The sequence below is a fragment of the Erithacus rubecula genome (genome assembly GCF_903797595.1).
Source record: "Erithacus rubecula genome assembly, chromosome: 22".
Lineage (NCBI taxonomy): Eukaryota > Metazoa > Chordata > Aves > Passeriformes > Muscicapidae > Erithacus > Erithacus rubecula.
In genome coordinates this window covers 7,178,727-7,204,523 of record NC_136674.1, presented here as the reverse complement: position 1 = coordinate 7,204,523, position 25,797 = coordinate 7,178,727, and the positions used below count along the sequence as shown (strand labels likewise).

The following is a 25,797-nucleotide window of genomic DNA, read 5'->3' as shown; positions in this document are numbered from 1 at the left end:
GCCGGCGGCCGGCCCGGGTGCGCCTGCGCGGCCCCGAGTGCGGTGAAATTCCTGGCGGGGGGAGCGGGAGGTGGCGGCGCTGAGGGCTCGGAGCAGGAGGCGGAGGGCGGCTCGGAGCCACGGCCGCGCTGCCCTGCCCGGGACCCTGCGTGCTGTGGCGGCCGGCGCCGAGCCAGACCCCCGGCGGGCGCGGAGCGGACGGGCTGAGGGACGCTCGCCGCCACCTCTCGCAGCGCCAGGAGCCGCGCCGTCCCCGCCGCCGCTGGGACTCCCTCCCCGGGCAGAGCGGGGGAGAATGACGGAGCTCCAGTCCGCCTTGCTACTGCGGAGACAACTAGCAGGTATCTGGGCCGGCGGCGGAGGAAGGAAGGGAGGGCGGCGGGTGATCCGCCGCGGGGGAGCAGCGGCCGGGCGGCCTCGGAGGGGCCGCGGCCCGCAGCGGGGGAAGGAAGGGGCGCCGGCTCGGGGAGGGGGCGGGCGTGCGTGTGTGTGTGAGGGGGGAAGGGGAGATTACGGCCCCCCCTCGCCGTGCTGTGCCCAGCCGGGAGCCGAGGGAACTAGGCCGAGCGGGGGAGGGGGAGCCCGACCGGCGATTGCTGCCAGGGGAGCCGGGGGAGGGGAGCGGGACCGGCACGGTGGGGGAGCGTCCCCTCGGCTGCCCCCGTCCCGCCGGGGCAGCGCGGGGTGGCGCCGGCCGCGCTCGTCGGGCCCCCAGCCCCCCGGTACCGAGCCTGGAGGACTCCTGCTCCCCTCCCCTTGCGGTCCCGTCTCCCTGAGGCAGGGGGAAAACCGAGCCGGAGCTCGTCCCGCAGCGCGGGGGATTCGTGTGGGCTGATGTTGGGGGGTGTTTGTGAGGCGCCGGGAAGAAGGAGGATTGTTCCCCCACCCCCGGAATGAGGCACTCCAGGCCCAGGCTGACTCCACGCACTCGCACCCCTTCTCGCGGGGACCTGCGGTCCCCTCGTCCCGCCTCCCCTCGCCGGCTCCCCCTCACCTCCCGTGCTCGGGAGGGGGAGGCCGCTGGCCCCTTTGTTGTCAGGAGAAGCGCCGGGGGCTCCGCAAGCACCGGCGGGGGGGAGATGACCGGGCAGCAGCGGCTGCGGGCGGGGGAGCGGGTGGGAGCGCTGCGGGGGGACCCGCGGGGAGGGGCGGGGGGGTCCGCCGGGGGCGAGAGGGCGGGGACGGGCGCGGGGGAGGAGGAGTTGGGGAGCGGGCTGGGGGACGGACGCGGCCTGGGTGCTGCGCCCGGGCTGGCGGCCGAGGGGAGCGGGGTGTCAGCGGGGTGTCAGACGGGCTCGGTGTCGCCGCGCCCCCTCCCTTTGTCCCCGGGCGGGCGGCCGAGCTGGCCCGGCCCGGCCCCGCCGAGGGGCCCCGCATGCGCGGAGCCGCACAATGCGGCTCCATGTGTGCGCTGCCACACTTAAAGGGAAACGAGCCGGCAGCGCTCCCTTCCTCCCTCCCTCCCCCACTTGCACATGTTCGCCGCATCCTCTGCCTGCTGGGCGATCCACTCAAGGAAGCACACGGGTCTTGGGAGAATTGGGTCGCCTTTTTCGTCCCTTACGTAAAAATAGCTTCGTACACACTTCAGGAAACGTGTGCCAGGTGTACCTAAAGTCGGGCAATTCCAGCGCTGTCTGGAGTTGGCCGAGTAGCCGTACAAAGGGACAGGGTCACTGGGTGGCACAGGAATTCCCGGAGGAGGATTTTGGCCCGAGATTTCAGTTAATGTCGTTGGAAGCCTAAGGGTGGAAAGCAGCATTGTTAGCAGTAAAGAGATGAGGTTGCATAACCGGGTATAGCGAACAGGATGGTGTGTTTGTGCATCTCCAGTACTGTTTTCTGGCTTTGGTTGATGATCAGTTTGAGAAACTTCAATATTGTTAACTACTAGCACAGAAGGTTTTACCCCTTTAAGGTGAAGCTCTTAAAATTTTAAAAAAAAAATCTCATACTGTGGCTAAAAATCGCATACTGTGGCCTTAGTCCTGAACATCAGCACGCACCTGTTAATGCGCTGGTAACTGCTGAAGTTATTAGTGGCACTCAGTGAGGTGTCTGCACTTTCAGATAAGCTAATAACGCCTCGGTATGGGCTTACTGCGGGAGCTCCATACTTAGTGTGACGTGAAGCTTCTCTCTCCTGTATATGATCCCTTAAGGAAAACAACAGTGTAGAATAGCAGCTTTCTAACTTCATTTTTAAAAAGGTTTTGCTAACCTAGAATGCTTCGGCTGTCTGGAATTTCTCTTTTAATCTACTAATTGTGCTCCACAAAAGAAAGTTGAACATTATAGCTGAAGTCTCTTGATAATAAGTATTCAGCTTCTGTGGTGTATTTTTTTTTTTTTTTGGTCTTATGAGATCTTAAGACCTTGTGTAAGCAGATTGGTTGGATATGTAAGTATATTTGGGGTTAACTTCTGTGTATTTTTCTGCTCTTTCTTATCTGAAGGCTTTATGTGTACTGGTGAGCTTTTCTAGTTATTACTGATTCAACTCTACTAACTGCAGCCATTTTCTTGCACCATGAAGATATTGTGGGGGTTTTGTGTTTTAAGTAAAATCAATACTTTTGGTATCCCTTTACATGTGCTAAAAGAAATTGAAACTGTATTAGAAGTGACTTGGAGTGTGCATGAAATATGGTGAGCTTTGAAGAAGAGTCCTGAACTCTTCAAAAGTCCTATGTGGGATAACTGACCTGAGAAACTTATCACATATGGAAGAAACTATCTTCTATGTGACATCTGAACTGAGCTGGACTGATACTGGTTTTTCTGGTGTCAGGCTGCTTGAAATTGTAGTGCAGAGGCTGAGCTTCATGATCTTCCTTCCCTGCTGCTGACTGTCTTCCAAGTCTCACCTGCTCCAACCTGTCCCTTCGTTAATGCCTACACTGTTTCTTCTACCTCACACCAAAAGTCACCACTCTGGTGGTATTTGCCCTGGTGGGACTGATATTCAGTCTCTGCTTCATGCCGTTTTTCCCAATATCAAGTGTGGTGAGTCATGAGGTTGTACCTGGTGGTTAGGTTTTGGATATGAGTTAGCTGACTTAAGTACTTTAAATTGCATTAGATCACTCACTTGTGCTTCAGTAATGACAAGAGATCTGAAGTTGAAGAAAGAAGTCCAGAAATGAAGAGAAATTGAAGTGAGAATCTGAAACTTGTACAATGGTGGTGCAGTTGAGGAGTATAAAAATACTTTAATGATGAGACCCTGGGTATCTTTTTAAATGCCCAGAAGAAAACAATGGCAGGAGGAGGGAGGAATGTTAAACAGAAGTTCTCAGAGTGGCTACCTGTTTGGTCCCCCGTGTGCTTTGGTTCTTAATTATGGGGAAAGAAGGTGTCTGGCACAGAGCACTTTAATGAGCTGTTTTAATTCCTGAGTACTTTGTCAAAGTATAGGTCAGCTGATGAGGCTGCTGGTTGTCAGTGAGATGTAAAACAACAGGTCTTACCAAGCAACAACAGAGCAAAACTTGACAACATAACCTGAAGTTGCTCCAATGAGTGTATGAAGGCAGCTTTTTTTTTTTTTTTTTTTTTTTTTTTTTTTTTTTAAAGCAAGCTGGCTTGTAACTTGAGCAGGGAGCTGGTACCACAGCACTGTGTACAACATGCTTCTGTGCTTCAGTGGCATGTTCTGGATGCTGATAATGCTCAGAGAGAAGGGACATTCAATGACAGTCACAAAATATAACTTCAAGTTACATGTGGGTTATTTTTTAATCTAAATTCTAAGTGGCTTCACAGTGCCTTTGCTAATGAAATACTGAGCTGGATCCTTAGGGACTAAGCATAGTAGCTGTTTTTATATTTACGTGTGCTCACCCCATTTAAGCACAAGAAGGATTCAAGGTAGTAAAAACTTAGGGTAGTTTTTATATTTTTGAGTTTTTTGGGGTTGCTTTTTTTTAACTTGAAATCTTTAGGAAGTGATATGTTGGGATCTCTTAAAAGCAAAGCCATTTAAAAAGGGTAGCCTAGGTAGAGCTGGAAGATCACATATCTATGGATATCTAAAATTAAATGCTGTTCCCTCTAAAATCAACTAACTTGTAAGCTGTAGCAGCTTTTGGAAATATCTTAAAATTCTGACATATTTGGTTTTTTTCTCTTTTTTTTTTTTTTATTTGGGAGAGGGGCACTTTGTGGCTTGATAATAATGTAAAGTAGAGGCCATGTCCATTTCTTTCAGGCAGAGTTCAGGAAAAACTAAGAGAAAAAAAGTTCCCCTGAACTTAAAAAAAGTCTATGGCAAGTATGTAGATTGGTGTAGCAGTGGGTTAGAAGAGTTCACCCCTCAGGGGAGCTGGTAAAGGATAAACTGTTCTTTTTACAGCCCCAAAACTTTATGCTCTTTAAAAAGAAATGCAGACAACAGGGTGTAAAGCTTTTCTTCAGTTTCCACAGCTGTCAAGCCCAAAGCTTTTACAGACTGAGGTATGTCTCTGAATACTTTTATTTCATCTTTCTGCCAAATTCTTGCTGACACAGGGACTTCAGAGTAGGCAGACTTGTCTAGTTCAACCAGCAAAATCACATAGGGAGGATGCAGTTAAATCAGTAGCACACAGTGGAACTAGAAGTGCGAGTCCTCTTTAACATAAACAGGGAGCATTGGAAATGGGAATAACCATGCCTTTGTTGGCTCAAGTTGAGCTGGCTTCTAAGTAATCTCCAACTTAGGATACAGAAAAAGCCACACTAATGCTTTTCTTGAACATGAGAAACATGGCATTATTTCAGTTTAAAGTGTATACAGCTTCTATTTCAAAGCAGGAATGTCAAATTAAAAACTAACAAGTTGGAAAACTGTATTAAATACTTAATGTGACAGTTAAACAGTTTTTTACTTTCTTCTGTGGAAGAATCTTGCTGTGTAATGTTGAGCTAGTTGAATTTTTGTCAATTAGGACTTACTTTATAAAAAAACCTATTTGAGTAGTGAACAGAGGGAATTGCAGAGTGAAGATCACTTTATTCATCAATGCTGAGATACATTATTTCTGGGGTGGCTGATGTATAAAATACCTTTGTTTACAGTTGAGCCCTGGATTACAGCAAGTTTGTCTATGGTAGTCATTTGAGTGGCACTGATGTGAAATATTAATTTGATACTATTTGTATTTGACCTGTTTCCTCCTCGTTGTGAAGGTCTGTTCATATGGACAGTAATATTCTAAATAAATAGGGCTCCAAGGTTCTACACATGTAAAACTTAGCATTTTTAAGTGGTCCTGAAGTTCTAAACATCCCTGCATATTTTTTTTAGAAGACTCATGTTTTTAGAGAACCTTAAATTTTTTTGTGTGATGCTTTTTGTGGTACTTAGGTACAGCATGTGTGTAGCAGTCACCTTAAACCCCTGGCAGTGTAGGGCTGTTACAGCAGATGAGATAATCCTGTTTCTTGTGAGGCTGTGCTGACAGAATTATCAAAGCTCCCTTTCTCAAGCTGACTTTATAGACAATATCATTGCTAAAACACAGGCCTTGCTTAGACTTCAGTCACTACAACAGCACAAGCAGCCTGAATTTGTTGCACTGTAAATAGCATGATAAATGTGACTAATGGCAAACTTTGCCTGCTACGTGTTAGTTTTCCACATGCTTCTCTTGTAGAAATCATCTGAACTTTGAGTCCTGAAAGAAAAGAGTATTTATAACAGCAGCCACCAGCAAAATTTCAGGAGTGCTGGCAGTTTTGGAAAGTGAGGTTTAGCTAAACTACAGAATGGGAGGGCTTGATGACTCAACCACTTGCTCAAACAGGATGAAGAAATAACCTGCTTCATCAAGGAGTCACTGCCTTGGCTCTGCCTAGGTCAGCTTACTAATCTTTCAGGGAAAGAACCAGACTTACCATGAACTCCGAGTTCTTTCCTGCTCTACTCCCCCCAAACAAGGCATTGTAAGTTACACCAAAGGCAGTAGAGTGATTTATTCCTGTTTTGTTTGAGAACAGTGCAATGGGAGAACATTGCCGGAGATCCTCTGAAGTAAGGAGCAAAATTAATATACCATTTGAGAAAATACTTCTATCAGAATTTATGCTTTGTTGGTAAGAGCTTCATTTGGACATGTTAAATCATGCAAAACCAACTAAAATGTCTTAACTTGTGTCATTGATACTGATTCCCACTTCAGTATTTGTAGTTATTTGCTGCAAACTAAGGGTTTCTTGATCTGCTCTCTCTATGTATTTGTTTAAGAGAAACTGATAGGGATAAATGAAGTGGAGTGAATGGTCTTCAGATGAAACAATATGTAATTATAGCTGATTCTGCTTTAACTTTTCTGTACATCGTTGAGATTTCTTTTTAATGCAAGACAGACTTGGAACAATATCCATATCCAATTAATATAGGGTTACTTGGTCCCTTCTGTGTTTGGTACAAGTTGGTTTTTAGTTCCCCCAAAGCCCTATGTTAAACAGTTTGAAAATAAGTGACTTTTGTAGATGAAACTTGTTTGCCTCACGTAGGCATTCTGCTGAATTTTCTTCCTGTAGTGTGTTTAATCAACCTTTTGATGTAAAATACAGCAGTTTGTTCCCAGCATAGAGATGGGGTTCTAATGAAGTGGAACTGGTCTGAAAGGTGGCTGCTGTTCTGAAAGCAAGAACTAACCAAATACTAAAATCATTGTGCAGACTTGGGTGCCTGGAAAAAGGAGAGCAGGTGGCTTGTGTGAGGAGGGGGGCATGTGACTCCTGAAACTCTCCTGTCCACTTTTTGTTCCAGTATGTGGGAACAGAGTCAGGACAACACTTCACATGCAGGCCTTTGCTCTCACCAAGCTGCATCTGCTCTGTGCTTCACTTTTCAGTGATGTGTGCATATCTGTCAGTGTCTGGTCTTGATGAGATCTTTCACTTACAGTCTCTAACAGGCTTGAGCTTTAGGCCACCCTAAAATGTAAATGCTCATACTTGCTTTTCTTTCCTACTCTCAAGTCCAAGGCATATCAGCTGGAGCAGAGATCAGATATCCAGACCTTGTAAGAACACTAAGTATAGCAATCTAATTGAAATGGGGTCCCACAAAAATAACTGCTCTCCCGGACAGAAATGCTAGTAGTTTTTGTATGAGTTTAGAATAATGATAAAGACTTTTTGATACACCCTCTGTAAAGGTTTTCACTTACAGTCTCTCTGTGTATGGATTGTTAAGGGAAATGTATTTCTGTGCTGTCATCATACACCTCATAGGTCAAGCTGGCTGTTTTTTTAGCTGGCTGGCATTTGGTGCTGCTCTAGAAGATGGTGCTGTCAGGAGTCATTTAAAGAAATGTCTTAAAACCATTCTAAATAACAATGTGGCTCAAATTAGGATATGCAAACCTGTTATTCATATTATAAGCAGGAGAGAAAACAAGCTGGAAAATTGTTCTTGGCTTGCACAATAACTTAGATGTTAACATCTCCTTCAGATGTTAACATCTCCCTGTGGCATAGGCATGCCATAGAGACTTTTCAGTGGATTTCTAATGGTGTCCTGTTTTTGTCTATGAACCATACACATCCCAGAGCCCTTGGCTCTATGCAGCAGTGCTGTTCCATGATTAATGTGTATGTGACTGCTCAGAAGATACTTGGATGGAACTTTTTTCCCTTATCTTTAGTGTGTTGGTAATTACCTTTCAAGAAGTTAATCAGCTTCTCCTGTCTATGATAAACTCAGCTACATGAGTGACACCTAGGATGACACCTGTCCTGCCAAATTCCAGCAGTTGTGTGCTGTAGGCATCTGAAACTTGTAGTGTCCTTTGGTGGTGAGAGAAATAAGTGTGTGTAGAGTGTGAATCATCTGACCTCTTTTTGACACCTGCCTTGGGATGACATAATTATGGTGTCTCTGAAACTACTTACCTGATAAAATCTCTTGAATGCAGCTGAGGATGACCATCTCAAATACAGGCACTTGCAGATACCCATTGAATGCTTGTCTAACTCTTAAGAGTGGAAGCAGGCATCAGACATGGAGGACAAAGTGGAGGTGGCATTTCTGTTACAGAGTGTGGTAGGTGAATGTGGCTCTTGCTGCAGGTGACTCTGTGGGCAAAGCACTGAATATTCCCTGGTGACATAATTGCTTCCTTTTACATGTGAATTTCCAAATCGGGGTTCTTCCAATTCTTTTTACTATCCTTGCTTTTCCCTTCCTCATAACACTTCCCCTCAAAATTCAGAACTTACTGAGTATGGTTTTGTTGTGGTCTTTTAATAGACCTTACTCATTCTCCATTTTAACCTGGGTGGTCAACTGTGCTGGATTCTGGTCTGATGGGATACACAGCATGCTTCTAGCAGTCTTGTCAAAGAAAGCTGTTCAGGAAACATTTTGTCTTGCTTTCTAGGAAAATTACATGACTGATGGTAACTTGAACATACATTCTGGACTTACTGCTGAGAACCTTAATTCTGGTAGCATAACTTTCCAAACAATGCTATGGCTTTCAAAGCTTTTCATCAGATGAGTATGTTTTATATTTCCAGTGATTCAGATAGGAAAGTAATTTGAACACCACATTTGTTTTGAAAGAAAAGATTTGTGGGCTTAGTAGGCACAATGTGGTGCACAGTAAATTAAGTTATTGAGTTTACATATTTGCTTAATGGCAAATGCATTGAGGGAGGGGGAAGCAGACCTTCCTTCTGTAGTGTGGGATGGTGGAAAGGGACTGGATTGAGTGTGTGTACAGAGAAGGGTCCATGTATGAGGACTGCTGCAGAAAGGAAATGTCTCAAAATATGTTGTGACTTTAGGACTCAGGTGAGATGGTGCATGGGAGCAGACAGTGGGCTGGGTAAACTGGGCTGCCAGGTTAGATCACTGGCTGGGTATCTGTGCTCTAGGTGACACTGAGAGCTGGTTTTGTGGGAGAGGAATCTAAAGGAGCATTGACAGTGTCTGCTGATTTCGCCTCCATGGATTTAAGGGATTATGGGGACCTCCATAAGAGCCAAGGCAGTACCAAATATCTGCAAGCCTCTGTAGGACTCAGTTTTTTCCACTACATAGCTAACCTGACCTTGCAATTGTCTGTCCCCAGGTGTGCCATGACTTCTGTGACCATGGAGCTACAGAATATGCAGAATCAAGAAACTCAGTTTTTAGCTTAATTCTAGAATAATGTGATATCTTACTTATGAAATCATTCTGATCTGTATTTATTCAATTTTCTCTGGTACCTTAATCCTCATACCTGTAGTGGCAGTTTTAGGAACTTTGTGCTAGTGCTATTCTCCACTTGTTTGCAAAGCCGAGCTGTGTCATGGCTAGGAATTTGACTAGGAATTAAACCAAAAATCAAACAAGAAACCTCCAACCTTGTCCTCTGTCCTTTCAAAATCTGCTTCAGTGTGCAAATCTAAGGAAGGTTTCACAGGTATAGCTGAGGCCATGGCAAGTGAAGCAGTACACAAAGGTGCATAGCACTGTTCTGAGATGCAGCTTGCCTGTTAGTGCTAATTGTACAACCTTTCTTACAAATCTTCTGAGCTCAGAATTTGATTTCTAGAAGTCTGAAATGCTGCCCTTATTAAGAAGGAGTGATGTGTGGAGCACTGGACATTAGTTGCCAGGCTAAAGTCAAACCTATGGCTTCTACTGAAATTGCTTGAATTGGTTGGTAGAGTCTCTGCTTAAGACAGGTTTGTCTTTACTACTTTAGTCTCCCTTCAAAATAATTTCAGTGTCCTTCAGACCTTAATCTGTTCTAAGTGTTTTCTGTTTGTCACTCCCACAGTGGCTATCAGGAGTGTGTGCATATTTTGTGCTGCATTTTGTCTGAACTTCTTGGATGAACTTGTGGAGCAAGACAGAACATGATGAAAGCAGATTAAATTGAGAGCTTGGGGAATACATCTCCACATAAAGAACATGTTACTTTATCATAATCTCAGCCCTAGTTCTCTAAAGTCTGAGATGTACAGCTGGGTCCTGCAGGCAGCAAAGTTTTGGAAATCCTAACTGCCCTCAGTGAAGTAATAGGACTATATTGAAGTCACAGTGTGGGGTACAGAGAAGAAGAGTCTAGAATGGGGGTTTTCAGTGTGAACAGTTGTTAGAAGCTCCTGAACTGGTGCTGAGCCTCCCAAAAAGCAAGGAAGACAATGCAAGTCTAAGGTGCAGCAGATGGAAAGTGCTGCTATGGCCTGTTTGCTCTAAGAGCTGTGTAAGCCAGCTAGATGGTTTATCCAGAAGCCTTAGCCAGGACTTGGGCTCCCTTGTCTGTTTGTCTGTTGTTTTTCTATCCACTGGCTGCACAAAACTCAAACACCGTGTAACTTACTAAAGAGGCTGCTATTGAAAAAATACAGGAGCTCATATTTTTGAAAACTTTGTACTGTAATGTGCTTAAAATGCTCAAAGAGTTCATATGCAGTGGCTGGCTGGGTGAGACATCAGGCTGAAAAGTTTGGATGCCATACATAGCTGTTCCATGGAGCTATGGGGCTCGTTCTGCTTAGTCATTTTTGTTGATGCTGTTTTGCTCTGGGATTGGTGAAGTCTCTTGGCTTATATAAAGGCAGTTTCAGTGAGTGTGGGAACATCAGTAGCTTGATGTAAACTAAACACTGAAACTGGAAGTGCAGCCCATGGTACTGTGTTGGCTCAAGTTTAAGGCCATGGTAACTTAGTTCTGCTTTAGTAAGAGCTAAAGGGAGACAGTGTGTTATGTGGCAGATCATGTGGAAAGGGAGCCATGGAGCTTTAAAATCTGTTCTGGATTTAAACAACTCTGTTGGATTATGGGCCTTTAGTCTTTCTCACCTCCCAAATCAGGTATTGGATTTAATCCCAGGTTCAGGACTGGGATTAAAGGAACTGAATGTCTAATTTATAAGCAGACACTGGATTCTGTTCCAAGTATGTTGCTGCTTGGCAGCTGTCCAGGTGTGTGCTGCTTTGGCTGTCAGCTGCTGCTTGGTCTGCACAGGACTCTACCTGAAACTGCTTCTAGACTCAGGGTAAGAATGTTTTGGATTTCTTTTTCTTTTGCTGGGTTAAAGGATCCCTATTATATTAAATAATCAGAAATGCAAATAAATATTGTCACAAATGCTAAACCAGACTTCAATATATAGTAGCTGCAAGTAAATGGCATTTAGTTAGATATGGACATGATGGAAATATGTTAATGTTCTCATGTATATTTAAAAAGTACAGCATATCTTTAGCTGAACAAGAAATCTCAAAGTAAAGCTTTGAAAAGAAAAACAATATGGAAGAATCCAATTCTTCATAGGAGTGTCTGGCTTCTCTGCTTTTCCAGGACTTCCAGGGCAGTTCTTCAGCAGGGCTTTGTAGGGGACCTGCACTGAGCTTGTTGGGAGCTGAATCCTTTGCTTTATTTTTGTAGGGAGCTGGTGTCCAGGCTGCAAGCAGTTAAGTGCTGTGGTGGGTGGGGACTGGCAGGCGCAGGGAGCAGGTGTCCCCTGCCCCGGGTGCAGTCGGTGTCACTGGGTGGCTGGGCAGTGACAGTGACACCGGCCTGGCAGCAGCCCTGTGTCACTGAGCCGTGTGTGTGTGTTCCTTTCGTGCCCTGCCTGCATCTCTATTCCTTTGGGATTTTGGTGCATGGATTTCACTACTGTGAGGCTCAGCTAGTGAAGAGAGAGGCAAGAGACAGGTGGTTCCACTGGTTAACTTTCCTGATACACAGCACTGACTATATCCAGGGAAAAAAAACAAAGCCAAACAAACCTTGGGCCTTGGCCTTTGCAGGTCTTAATGAGTAGCAGCTATTGGCTATCCATGGTAAAGCAGCCAAGGATGATGCTTTTCATGTCTCAGTGCAGAACTTTCCTGAGACTTCCTTTTTTGTCTGCCTGCCAGCCATGTTGTTTGGTTTAACATAAATAATCTGGATAGAAGAGCTCGTTTTTAAATTGCTGTTGGTAATTCTGCATGCCTCTTGTGGAGAAGGTGTATGAGCTTATATTCATTGTTTTTCCTCAGAGTATTTCTTCAATCAGCAGCTGTTTGAGATGTGCTTCAATACTGCTGTCATGGAAGGAAAATAACCTTTTCACAAGCTGAGACTGATGCCACCTCCTGTAAAAGAAGTAATGTGCTCATTAGCTTTATAGTCAACATCCACTAAGCAAACTGCTTTAACTGAAGATTTTGTTAATGATTGTCCCTTTCATACAGTTTACAGATGTTCTATGTTAAAGAAGCTGGCACCCAGGAATCTTATTCCTCCTCACAAGTTCTCTTGCAATATAGTCCTACATGGTCCTCGGTGTGAGTTAGGAGTGTAAGAGTTTTCTTTCTTTGGGAATAAATACATGCAAAATGTTTTGAACTACTTAGGAATAAAAGTTGTTTGAGGCTGAGACAGATGCAGAAAGAAATTGAAATAGCACACATTAAGAAATAGAGAAAAAAATGTGTATATTTGCTTTGGAAATAATGTGGCATATTTAAATAGAGAGAAACATTCTGAATTTTTTCCATCTTAAGTTCTGGCAGCCTTTAAAGTCTTATCAGTGAGCAGTGATAACTTGCAAACAATAAAGAAGCTAAAAGTGAGCAGTTTGAGTTACAACAGTTCACACAGAACTCTGCACAAATCCTTTTGTCTCTGTGAAAATGCAGAAATGGTGGGACTTGGGTTTCACAGGCTTAAATTCAAGTTTGAAAGTCTTGGGTGAGATAGTGAAACCTAGTATTTGCATTCTGACTTCTGTAGTTACTATGGTGGGTGTTCTGTATTGCAGTACTAATAATATCTGAAAGGATGATGTAAATGTCCTGAGCTGAGATGGCTTTTTTCACAAGCAATAGGTAATTATTTTAAAATGAAATCCTGCTTGAAAAAGCAGGTTATATTCAGCTACTGATGTGGTGGAACTTTTAATAGACCATGCTGAAGAAATGTTTTTCTTAAGGAGGTGGTGAGGGAGTGGTGAAGCTCTCTTTTAGTGTGAGATACTCACCTAGGTTATCTGCCCTTTCAGCCAAGATTAGTTACTCAAGCTTGTGCAGCTGTTTCCAAAGTTTCATACATGCCAGAGTCTGAAAACTGATTTGCTTAGATGAGGCATGGCCATGCTGTAGCTTTTGGGTTTGAGGTTTGTGTCTTGGTTATAGAGCCTGTGATGCTGCCTTTTCTTTCAGGCATTGTCTGGAAAAAACATGGTTGGGCTCAGTACCCAAATCTTTGTCTTGTACCTTGTGGACTGGATGGCTCACCTCACTTCCTGATTACACCCTTCTGAGTAGCTCCTAGGAAAACCCCTTTCACTGTGTTCCTTGGGATTTTAGAATTGAGTCATCTTTGTGGATAAGTTTGACTAAATTAGTAATTACCAAAGTTGATGTTGCTGCCCTCTTTTGAACCTTGGTCCTCCACATGAACTGAGCACTTTGTTTTCTCAGTGTGGACATAGACTCCTCTGTGTAGGAGGAGTTGATTCTTCTTGCCTTTTTCAGCCACACTTCAAATGATTCAGAGCTTAGCTGGCCACCAATGAGTACAAACTTATGGGTAAATCAGTTTGGACTTAATGGCAGCTTTTTCCAGAAAGGTATAAGGTTCCCACTTGAAGTTCCCCTGAGTGTACCTGAGGGCATTATAAGGCCCTCTGAATTCAAGTCTTGCAACTTTTAGGTTTACAAAACAGAAATATGTAGACAAACTGTTCTGTGAAACAGAATAATGAGGACTGCATAGAGTCTGACGGGTTATAAAATAAGTATGGTTGGTTTTTTAATTTTTTTTCCTTTGTTTTGTTTTTTTCTCCACAGTAACTGTCCTTCTTAATTTAATCTGGAAATTACTCACCAGTTGAAGGAGTTAATTTCTTTCCCCCTTCCTTTATGCTAAGTACCCAAGGTCTATCAAGACTTTGTATGTACTGTTGGAAATGCTGGATGAAGAATTCAAATTTGGCATAAATATGGCATTTAATATAATTTCTGACCTGAAGTTGTCAGTTAATAGATATAATCACCTTCCTACCCCCACCACTGCACTGTAGGCAAAACTCATTTGAAATGTTTGATTCCAAATCTTACAGTTTCTGTTCCTGGAGCAGGCTGAAAACAGAAGTTCAGTGGAGTCTAGACCTAGCTATGACTTGTGTGTAGCTATTTCCAGAGAAGCCTCTATCTGGCAGTAACTATATGAAGTAGCCTATAACATAATTCATACTGCATTTAGAATGTTCTATTGCTTATCATTGATGGAAAAAACTGTGAAGCAAAAGGAAGAAATAAAATACCTGAACAGCATAGCAGCTTATCTTCTATGTTCTCTTGTACTAGTTCAAAATATAATAAATCATTGTCTCCAGAATTCACTGGCACAGGTCTCAAATGCTTTCAGAGTCTGAGAAAATAATGTTAAAGTAGAATGTTACTTTTAAATAAAAACATAATGTGACTTTGGTGTTCTGTTAATGTTTTCTAGAGTTAAAGACAGACTTTAGTTTAAGCTGGTTCCTTGGGGTTCTTGTAAAGATTTTTTTATTATTAGAAAGCCTGTTTCTTTACTTAAATACTTGGGATCTAGTTTAGGAGACCATGTTGCATAGCTGTGTATTGTTCTGGCCCTTCTGCTCATGTTGCACTTAAGAGTTTTGGGGTCAGGCATGGTCCCAGCTCTGGCAGAAGTGTCTGTGGTGAGGGGCTGAGTGACCCACTCAGGCCATAGGTCCGTGTGCCAAATGTGGGGTTTTTGGTCACGTATGGACACAGGAGCAAAACCAGCAGATGTGTATTATAGACACCTCAAGTTACTCTTAAATTCTTTTTCCTACACAGAGCTCAACAAAAATCCAGTGGAAGGCTTTTCAGCGGGCTTAATAGATGACAATGATCTTTACCGATGGGAAGTCCTTATTATTGGTCCTCCAGATACACTATAGTAAGTACTGATACTTATACAAAAACCTAAGTGAACTTGATTTACTAGTTCTAGTTTGCTCCTACTGAATAGAAGCTCACCAAAACCTTTGTGCTAAATTAGGTAATGCTCTTCTGTTGCTAGCAGAATACGTGTAAATAGCTGGATTTGCCATGTAGAAGTTCTAAACTGCTTTGCTCCCTTGGGAAAAGGCAACACTGATCTCTTTGTACTTGTATGGAAAAGAAAGAGAATAGGTACACTTAGAGGCAGTTTCTGTTTTCTTTCACATGTAAGTAAGGCAGATAACATCCACTGTTTGCTGTTGCTGCTGGGAGGCTGTAGTTCAGCTGATAGTGCAATGTTAAATCATTACAACTTCCTGCTTGGGAAGGTAGGAAAGTATGCAATTCAACTGGGATGTAGTTGGAGGAAACAGCAGCAGTCCATAGAATTACCTTCAAATCCTGTCAGTTTGAGATGGGAGAACTTTCAAGTGCGACCTGGAGTACTTTGGGGGTATCATCTACTCCAGTTTCTGGGAAAAGGTTCTGTGCCCAGGAGAGGTCAGTTTAAAGTGTACTCCTGAAGATGAACTCTGTTCTCTTCATTAAGCTGTTGCAGTGCTAAACTACTGATACAAAAAGCCTAGTGACATTTACTTGAGGTCACTTTTGGTTGCAGCATAAAGTTCTGTATGTCTGTCAGTAGACTTGGAATAAGTATTTAAACCCAGTAATCAAATTGCTTGGCTTTTGCTCACTGCACTGTGGTTCTCATGTCTTGCATGAGATGGTTTCTCCAGCTTCTGTTGACCTTTTCTGAACAGTCTTGTGGTACTGATATATTCTCATGGCTATTTTATAAATACTGTCAATAAAGAAATGCTGGTTCTAATTAATTGTCATCTTAGGTGTTAAAAGTTGCAATAGTGGTTTTTAACTCCACTTTTATAGGGTCCTGAGTTGGTTTTTTTTTTTTTTTTTTTTTTTAGCTTTTAGGTAAGAAACTCTTTTGTTCTAGTCCCCATTTGCTGTTTTTCAGGGTAGTATTACACTGAATCCTTCATCCCTGGGCTGTTTGATAAGGATGATCATATATAGTAATTTACCTTAAACAATTTTCAGACATCAGTCTCATTCCTGGTCCCACTTCATTTATTCTGAGTTTACTTGAAAAAAAAATTAGACTTGGTGCATTACTCTACTGACAGAAACACTTTCATCAGGAATAGTGCTAAACATGGCATTGATCTCCCTTAACTGACAACTGTCTTTCATTAACTGATATCTAATGTATACCACTTTAATACCTGTGTTTATATGCAGTTGATATGGGGCAACCATGGGTGCCTACTACAGCCTAGTAGCTTCAGGATCTGCTTCTTTAAAAATGGAAAGGAGGACTTTTTGTTTGGAAAAAAAAAGGGGTTGGACTGGTTTGGGACTATCAACAAAAGCAATCTAGCTCTCCTTTGTCTTGACATTATGGATGTTAAAATAGTGTTTCTGGAATTCTTACCTCTCCTGGGATGAAGGATTCTTTGGAAACTGCCTGCTTTTTCTAAAACTTCTGAAAAATAAATGCTGTGGGTTCAAATCCCCTCAGCTGCTTCAAAGAGCCAAGTTACTTAAAGACAGTGTTTTTTGGGGTTATTTTTTGGTTTGTTTCTTTGGGGTTTTGGTGTTTTTTTGAGACACCGCTGGAATTGCACCTCTGTGGTTAGTGGTGGTAAAACATGTTATTTTTCTCAGTAGTCAGTGCACTTCAGAGACTCCTACTCCTTTACAAATACAGAAAAAGAATTGCACTGAACAGTTTTGTGTTCACCAGTTCTTTTGTCTGTTGGCTGCTGAAGAGTAGCTTGTCACACTGTGCATCTCATGCCATCTTCTTTGGATGTTTATGTTGCAGTTTGTGTTCTGCCTTTGCAATTGCAATTTCAAATTTTGTTCCAACCTTCAGTTAGAAGAAATGACAGTAGCAGGACAAATGTTATATTATTGACATTAGCAAAGTATTCCATCCATAAACCTTTCCATCTAATACAGGCCTCCCTATTTTTCAAAAGGTACTATTCCTGGCCTGTAACTCCACATAAAACCTAGATGTCTCTTGTTTATTATTGTTTTCCAGTTGAGTGGGTAACTAATGCAGAACACCTCACTGTCATGCCTGAGTCACTTTAGCTTAGTGTTGAAAAGGTGGCATTGGAAGTCTTTTTACATTTAATGCTCTAGACACAGCCAGAGCTTTCTGCAGTTTTTCCCTGGGGCTCACTGCTGGAGACTGAGATCACAAAATTAGGACTGAAGTCTCTTAACAGAGGAAAATGGGTGTCTGCTGAGCTGGACTTGAAAGGCAGTTATTGGCAATACCTTTTTTTTTTCCTGGTAATAAATGTACTGGGAGGAAAAAATGTAAGTTGTGATTCCAGATGGTAAATTCCTTGGCAGTTTTTTTAATTTCCCCCCCCCCCCCCCCCCCACCTCCATGGTTTTTCCCCTCTGGAACATCATCCTAGTTCTAAAAAAGATCATGTTGGGGAACTAGCAGTATCTTGTGAAAGAATCTTCTCAATGTAGAAACTCTTAACATTGCATATGGAAGTGTTGATACAGTTAATTACTAACACAATGTTAAGTTGTGTGAGGTGTAAACTTAGAACATCAGTAAGTTCCAATCTTCAGCTGAAGCTTACAAGAAACTCTACTAAGATATTTTTGATTCCCCAGTGAAGGTGGTGTTTTCAAGGCTCATCTTACTTTTCCAAAAGACTACCCACTGAGGCCGCCAAAAATGAAATTCATCACAGAAATCTGGCATCCGAATGGTAAGAAATGTCAAAGTTTCAATTTCTTTTTACAGTTCAGAACTAAAATGCAGTGAAGACAGATATTTCTGTTCATGTTAGAAATATGAAACTCTGCTTTTACTTTGCCATCTTAATAGAGAAGTAATAACAGTGGCAGAGTATGAAAATACTTTGAGTATTTTATGCTCTCAGAGCAGCACTACTCTGAGAGCATAAAATACAGTATTTTCAGAAGCTATTCTGAGTAGGTTCTTGCATTCTTGGTAATTGTTCAGGGATTTTTTTCTTAATTTTTTTCCTAAGTGCAAAATTCTAGTCTCAAGAGAAACTTGATTTCTATAGCTGTCTTTTGTTATACCTACAAATATTTCATCTTGCTTTTACTGACTTGGCAGTTCAATATAGAAGGCCCAAGGTTGTCCTCATCCAGTAAAGCAAGGAAAATCTTTTAGTCCCTCTAAAGGAGACTTTTAATGTCTCACTTACCTATGGACTGGTGGAGATTGGATGGGAAAGTAAAATAAAATGGAAGATGGTTTTATTGGGGAAGAGAAATGTTCTTCAGCTTCAGAAACTGGATGTTGAAAGGTGGGAGGAGACAGTGCTCCCATCAAAAGGACAAGGAATATTTTAATGCTGTGTCAGTTCAGCTCTGGAAATATCAGAGTACTTGTCAGGCACTTTCTAATTCCAGCAGTTTAAATCATATTTCAGTATGTTCCATTAATATCCAGCTGATGCTGTTGCTGTGGAAAAAAGTCACTCTCAAGTTTGCTGAACTTAACAGAAAAAGCTGTAGTGGAAGCCTGTCTAAATAAATAGTCTTGAGAATTGCAGCATGATGTTAGACTGAGTCCTGCTTCCCCAGTGCCCTCCCTGTCAGATCCAGGCACATTCAGACTTCCACCAAGCCCTGTTTATTACAGTTTAAGTTCTCCAATAGTTAATTACTTTCCCTCTTTATAAAGTGTTTTCACTAGCGTGTTTCAGACTAGCTGGAATGAAGAGGAACAGTTCCATGAGTGTCCTGAAGCAATGCCAGCATGTTGTTCATGACTGAAATATGCCTTGTTCTATTTTGTAGTTGACAAGAACGGTGATGTCTGCATTTCAATTCTTCATGAGCCTGGAGAAGACAAATATGGCTATGAGAAACCTGAGGAACGCTGGCTTCCCATTCACACAGTGGAAACTATCATGATTAGTGTTATTTCTATGCTGGCAGATCCCAATGGTGATTCTCCTGCTAATGTTGATGCAGCGGTAAGACTTTCCTTGGTCTGCCAATTGGCTTCAATGTAGAAACCTTGCAATGCCAGTTCTGTTTCTAGTTTAGCAAACACTAGCTTTGGGAAGAACCTTTGTCACAGGCTAAGGCTGCCATTGTGTTGGGAAAAGCAGTCATGTTGTCAGATGGAACTACTAATTAGTCTTGGGAAGTTTTTTTCACTTCTCTAGAACAGTCTTCCTGTCGCATGGATTAGAGCATCAGGTTTGACTGTGTAGGTCTCTGCTCTGAGAAGATACTCCAAGGCTTTACTGGGCATCTCATCTTCAACTCAACAGAGAGGGTTGTCCCAGACTAGACTGACTGGCTCAGCAGTGAGGAGAAAAGGTCTGATTTATAGTCAGAGACCAGAGTGAATCTGCAGGTGTGAGATGCAAGTGTTTGATGCAGCAGTGTTGTGGAGCATGGCCTGTGCTGTGTGTGTGTAAACACAGCTATCAGCTCTCCAGAAGAGCTCTGTTAGAGCAGAATATAGCAGTGAGACTGAGAAATGTTTGTGGTGGGGAGAGAGAGAAAAGTCTCAGTTCTGGAAGGGCATAGAAGGGCAGACTTCAGGCCCCTGCTCATCTGACATAACACTGACATGCCCTTAAATTGCAGTTCAGCAGTTGAGCAGTGAGTGTCTTCTCACAAAAGAGAAGTTTAACTGTGGGAGTGAGGAAGAAGGAGATGGGAATTGTGAGATGCAGAGTTTTGTAAAGGAATGTTAACCTGCTCTGTCAGCCAAACTATAGCTTCCCAAAATGGGTGGGAGTTTAGTAGTTTCCTGGAGCCTTTGATCTGCTATGTTGTATTTTCAAAGGTGGTTGAGCTCTGCTGAAAAGTCATCATGAGAACAGACATGTGGAACAAATTTAATGGGAAGAAAACAGAAAACAAAAAGTTGTAGTGAACAACTTCCTCATTTAACCTTTTTGTGTGGTGTTAGAGGTGGAAACAGACACCCAGGAAATATGGACATTTCCTGCTGAGAGCACTGAGAGGAGCAAGTTATTAATGAAATACTAAAAGTGCAGTTAGAATTCCTCAATTAACAAACTCATGTATGTTGACTGTAGCTGACCTAACCCTGGAGAAAGCACATACTTTTAGCTGTGCTTGTCACCTTCCTGACATCAGACTTTTTGTATTGTGCCCCACTCTGACAACTACCTCAGGAGTGGGTTTTTTATTGTATTTTTCCTTGGCAGAAAATTAATTTGCTTTAGGGCAAATGTCAGAAATGAAAACAGCTTTTTCTAGCCCAGCATGAAAGAACAAAAAAATGCAAATCTGACTGTGAAGATAGCAGTGAGGCATCACTTCAAGTGCTAGAAACTATTTTTCTGCCTGCAGCATTACATGTTTTAAGGAACTTTTCAAGTGCTGCTTGAGCAGTTGGCTTCTCCTACTGGACTGTATATCTCTTGATATTAGCAGAAAACATACTTATCAGGATAATAATCAGCAGCTTCTGTGTTTACTACAGCAATAAAATTTGGGAGTTACTATAAGATACTTTGTCTGCTGTTATTAGTTTCTGCTTTTAAGTGAGTCTTATCAATAAAGTGCTACAGGCAGTTCACAGGATTATAAGAGCAGGGATATACCTGCTTCCAGGAAAAATGAACTATGCATGTTGGAGTACTGTCTCTTGGAGTGGGAGAAAAATGAGGGTCAGGAATCTGAATAGATATTTTGAAAAGCAAATAGAAGAGTTCATGACCTAAAATTAGATTTTTGGAGATTGAGCTGTCAGATTGGAAACTCTGCTTGCTATTAAATTCTGAAATTCATAGAACTAGAAATATAAAAAGTAGAAACAAAAACTAAGGCTCTGAAGCTCAGAGGGCACAAATTCAATGCTTTTCTTGGCCTTAAGCCATCTTGTGTAACTGTCCTGTGTCCCAGTCCAAGGATCCAAATGTTTGCTGCATGAATTGCTGAAAAAGAACAAACTAATTAGTAGCCTTACTTGTGCTTTCATAGGAAGGTTAAGACATGCTGGGCTCTCCAATGTGCTGATGGTTTAAGTGAGCTTGGAGGTGATGGGTGTTAGGGTTTGCCATTTATCACTCAGATGTATTACAGCCTTCACCCCAAGTGGGAGTGAAAATGTGTTCTGTGCTAGATGGACTCAGGTGGAACAATGTGGGGATTTTCAACCCCTTCCCTCACCCCTGCATTAAGAATATATCGCTTGTATCAGAAACTAAGAACTGCAGAACTTCATGAAATAAGGGGTTCTTTGTTTTCCCCACTACTTCTGGTTGGAAGGCAGTACCCAGCACATCAATCTTAACCACAGCTGATGCTCCTGTGCTTTCATCTGAGCTCACTGTGAGCCTGGCACAAAACAAACCTGGCTGCACTTGCTCATGTAGGTTTTTGTGATACCTTGATGTGTGCATCTCTGGGTTCAGACTTCCCTCTTACTTATCTTCCTGCTCATCTTTATCTTGGCTCTTCATCTCTGCAGTTCTGAAATCAGATCCCTGTCACAGCCCTGTAGGTGAGCTGAGTATTCTCCTAAGGTCTTTCTCACAGAGCCAATATCTTACAGCCATGTCTAACTAGGAGGTGTTTGCTTTTGAAGGACACTGCTGTGCCTCTTCTGCATACTGTGACTTCTGTATTTCTGTCCTGGAGTGTCCTGACTAGATTGAAGGAAACTGAAATGGTCTTTAAAAAAAAATCTCAGAGTAACTGCTGGCTCTAGAGTACCTGTGTGCCTTTTTCACCACTGCAGTTAAAGACACTGTCTCTAACACATAACAGCTTGTGGTCTACAGGTTGAGTTTGCTGCTACTTTGCAGGCTGAAGCAAATTGATTTTAGCACAGACAATGTGAAATACTGGTAAGCCACCAGGTTAGTCTTGGAGAGTGTCTAAAATCCAAGGGGAAAATCACATCCTCGTTGTCTTGTGAGCAGCTGACACAGAAACCCAGAGCAAACTTTCAAAAGTTCTGAATATCACAGGTTTTCAGTAAGTAGCTCAATGATTGTAAGCAAATTTAGGTATTGACTAGATGGCTAATGTCTGAAAACATAAACACCAAGAGTCTTCCTAGAACTTGTACAACTCCTTGTTGTAGGACTGACATCTGAAAGCTGTCTATTCAATTACAGAAAGAATGGAGAGAAGACAGAAATGGAGAATTTAAAAGAAAAGTTGCCCGCTGTGTAAGAAAAAGCCAAGAAACTGCTTTTGAGTGACACTTATTCAGCAGCTAGTAGCTTCACTTTTTTCAGGGTAAGTATCCTTCTCAAGACAAGTCAGTTACCTGAGTTGAGGATTTCCTGCTTAAGTGTTGCTGAACTATTTTTCTCCCCCTCAAAAGCAAAAAGAAACCCCCAAACCATTCTTCTCAGCTGCATGATCTCAGTGGAGCTCTTTGGCTGTATGCAGTATTAAAGACTAAAAGAATTTAAGTGCACTTGACAGCCCATTCTGCCAAAATTGGGGAATTCTCTTGTACTCTTGTGTTTTATGCTGTTCAGAAGTTGAACTTCTCTTTATCAGAATTCATCCTGCTTTATTAATGGCACTTAGAGGTTACTGGAGCTGTAATAGAAGGGGGTGATAATTCCTTGATATTCATTATTGTGAAGAACACTTACTAGAATCTTAAAAGCATCTTAAAAGTCTTGTTATCTCAGGAGTTGTGGATTTTCTTGCAGATGCTGGTGGCATGTTGCACATAGGAGTTAAATGAGACTTCAGTGAGGTTGTCAGGAACCACTGAGAAGGGTTTGTTTCAGGTATCTATAGGAATGTTTTAACAAAAAGTCTCCTGGCACAGCAGAAAGCATCAAATTGAGATATTACCTGTCAATAATATCAAGAAAGGTAGTGTTCTCTTCAGCAGCTTAAAAAACATCTTTAGTGAGGAAGGCTTGGGGACAGCTTCATAAAAACAGCTGTGTTCTACTTGGAAACTGAACTGTGGCATATCTGAGAGCTTGGACAAGTTTTGACCTGAGAGTGGCTGATGTGATAGTTGCATTTTTTGCCACCCTGTTAAAGAGCTTCTGACTCAAGATACTCTGATTTACACAATCCCATCTCAGTTTTAATGGGACTTTTTTTTTTAATAACCTCTCGTAGAAAGCTCTGTAATAAAGCATGGCCCTTAAAGTGACCAAAGGCCAGGGATTTATCTTGGGTATGCCAAGGAAAAACTTCCTCCATGAGCTAATAATTTCCCACTCTTGCTTTTCAAAGCAGAACAGAGCTTCATGTTGAAGCTGCCTTTTCTTAATGATTGGTTTGACAAATAAACTGCTCTGACCCATTTGGCTGGCATACCCCAAATCCATATTTACTGGTTATCTACAGCATACATAACTCACAGGGACAGAAATATGGCACTGTATGCAGTTCAGAGAGGTTGTACAGACCAGAGCAGCTCACTGCATTCTTCTGCTGGGTAATTTTTTTAATCACAGTTGTACAAGAGAGAGTTCCTTTCTTACCCTTTGGAAACATTGGGGGGGTTGGGGAAGGGCTCCCTCCATCTGTGACAAATTCATTCTGCAGTCCTTATTGCAGAAATGCTTTGATTGAAAGGAACTTTCTCCAATATGGATTAAGCATGAAAAATGCTTAATATTGATCAAAAGACTAAACAAAGGAACAGAAAGTCTTGTACAACTGCCTGTGACTGGAGTGCAAGAATTGTTAATGCAACTGACTTTTTTTTTCCTGTCTTGGAGAAAGGGAGTAACTGTGAGTAACACTCCAGAGTATCCTTAACTAACCTCAGCTCTGTTGCCATGTTGAACTTAGCTATAGTGAAACAATGCTCTTGACAAATATTTTAAGTAATTGGCTGTGTTGCTTTTTTGGAAGGCAAAAGCTTTTCTAAGTCTGGTGACTCCTCCCAAGTGAGTGCTGGGCAGGGAATTGGATGAGAAGGGGCCACAGCTGGTTTCAAACCAGCCCAGTGTGACTGGGGGCTGTGGTGTCAGTGCTTGCTGAGCACTGCTGTCCATTTGTACCTACCATTCCCAGGAAGTAATGCACAGACTTTCCAGTGAGAAACCTGCAGTGTTTAGCCCTATGTGTGAATAATCAAAACTTTACACACTGTGCACTCAACAAGCAACACAAGTTACAGGAGCCAGCAAGTCTGATAATTGAGCTTGGATACACAGTGTGCTCAACTAACTCCAGTCTTTCTCAGGTGATGAGTTTGGATGTATCCATCTTCTGTTCAGAGGTATGTGAAGCTCTTGAACAAGTGTTAGTTATCTTCTTGAGCTTGAAAAACTAATTAACATCTTGAAAATAATTGAGGAAGAGGAGGGGTTTTATTTTAACACCTGTGATTTCTTTACAGGTCTCCAATTGAGAAACATGGCACTGTTTTTTTTCCTGCACTCTACCCACCTATTGCTGGACTTCAGTTGTTACAAGTTGGCAAACACTGGCTGGAACTGGGCTGCAATAAAACATGCCAGTTATCAATGCTGACAAGAGCCTAACAAGTGCCAACACAAGATGATTACGCATTTTGAAATCTAATGAACTGCTTTAACCTTCAGGAAGAATTGTAAAGATGTGTACATAGCACAACATGATCCGGATAATATATATACTGTTCATGTACATCCACAAATACACATTGTACCAAATAATGCTGTCTGTAGTTAGGGATAGAATTGTGTAAATTCTAAAGATTTTAGCAGGTTTTTTTCTCTCCCTATTCATTGTTTCCTGAGTTAAAAAAACAAAAACAAACAGCAACTTGTGAAGCATGTCAAAACCAATTAGGATACTAAGTTGTTTTTTTTTGGTTTTGTTTTTTTTCCCCTCCCACTTTAATTTTTCCTTTGACCCACCGAGGCTTAATTAAAATTTCTTGCTTATTAAAGTTTAGTATCTCTCTCTTTTTTTTTTTTTTTTTTTTTTAAATGTGGTCCCTTTTATTTCCCCCATCAGAACTTAAAATTTTCCTAATTAAACCCTGAAAGGATTTGCTATCAATTACTTGTGTCTTCTTTTATGACCTTTGTAGTCTCAAAGGTGCTTTTTTTTTTTTTTTCTTCACACCCCTTTTTAAAACCCAATTATTCATCCTTCTTGAATTTGGTATAGCAATAAAACTGGCCATGGAGCACCCTTGAGCAGCCTGATGGATTTTTAACTTCCAAGGACTTGAGTGCTTTCACTTGGAAGTTTGGTTGACTAAGTTAGTCCAAGATAAAAATGAGCTGCTTTTTATGGGTGAAATTTTTGGTTTGCCTTTTTCATTGCCTGTTTGTGGGGTGGGGTGTGTGTGGGGGAGGCTTGTTTTTTCTCAAGGTTGAGTTCAAGCATGCACATCTGTAGGCTTTCAAATGACTAACTTCTGGGTTTGGTATCAAAAATAGTTTTCCTCCTTTACTCTCTCCTGTGGCCCTTCATCTGCTTTGCCTTCTACTTCAGAGTTTTCCTCACCTAATGTACAAAGAAAATGGCGATGTATATTTTCATGTAATTTGATTTTTGGAATTCTGTCACCTTCTGTAGTGAGTTCTTCCAAAATATAATTTTTTCCAATAATAATGTGTCAAACTGGCTGTTTTGAGTATTGCAGGAGTACCTGTAGCTGGAGCACAACTTACCTGAACATCAACAACACAACACTAACACTTGAGGAATTGGACATCTTGAACAAGGACAGAGCAAACAAAACACACAACTTTATTCCTGTTGTAACCAACTTTGTCCCTCTAGTGAGCAAATACTAATCTCAGAGTATCTGCTCACAAGAGTTTTTAAGCCTTTGACAAAAGAAACTCTATAGAAGAACTTGAAACTACTCAACTCTTTCTTACCACAGCATAACCCACTAA

General features: G+C 42.0%; 1 protein-coding gene and 1 long non-coding RNA gene across 5 annotated transcripts; both read left to right on the top strand.

The window, feature by feature from the left end:
- The first annotated feature begins 39 nt into the window (after window positions 1-39).
- Window positions 40-24,946, top strand: UBE2G1 (ubiquitin conjugating enzyme E2 G1). Of its 4 annotated transcripts, XR_013776672.1 has the most exons (7): window positions 1,461-1,527; window positions 14,792-14,894; window positions 17,609-17,706; window positions 18,773-18,951; window positions 22,087-22,210; window positions 24,144-24,179; window positions 24,300-24,946. XR_013776672.1 is itself a non-coding variant. In XM_079325165.1 (6 exons), exons 1-5 carry the CDS (start codon window positions 296-298, stop codon window positions 22,171-22,173), a joined length of 513 nt encoding a protein of 170 aa, XP_079181291.1. In that variant the 5' UTR covers window positions 40-295; the 3' UTR covers window positions 22,174-22,210; window positions 24,300-24,946. The 4 variants fall into 4 exon arrangements, 3 of the variants coding, with proteins under 3 accessions (XP_079181291.1, XP_079181290.1, XP_079181292.1); XM_079325165.1 differs by lacking the exons at window positions 1,461-1,527; window positions 24,144-24,179 and adding an exon at window positions 40-341; XM_079325164.1 differs by lacking the exon at window positions 24,144-24,179.
- Window positions 2,420-7,755, top strand: LOC306811454. The gene is made up of 2 exons (XR_013776673.1): window positions 2,420-3,006; window positions 4,355-7,755. It is a non-coding gene; the product is annotated as an uncharacterized lncRNA (long non-coding RNA).
- Window positions 24,947-25,797: the final 851 nt, after the last annotated feature.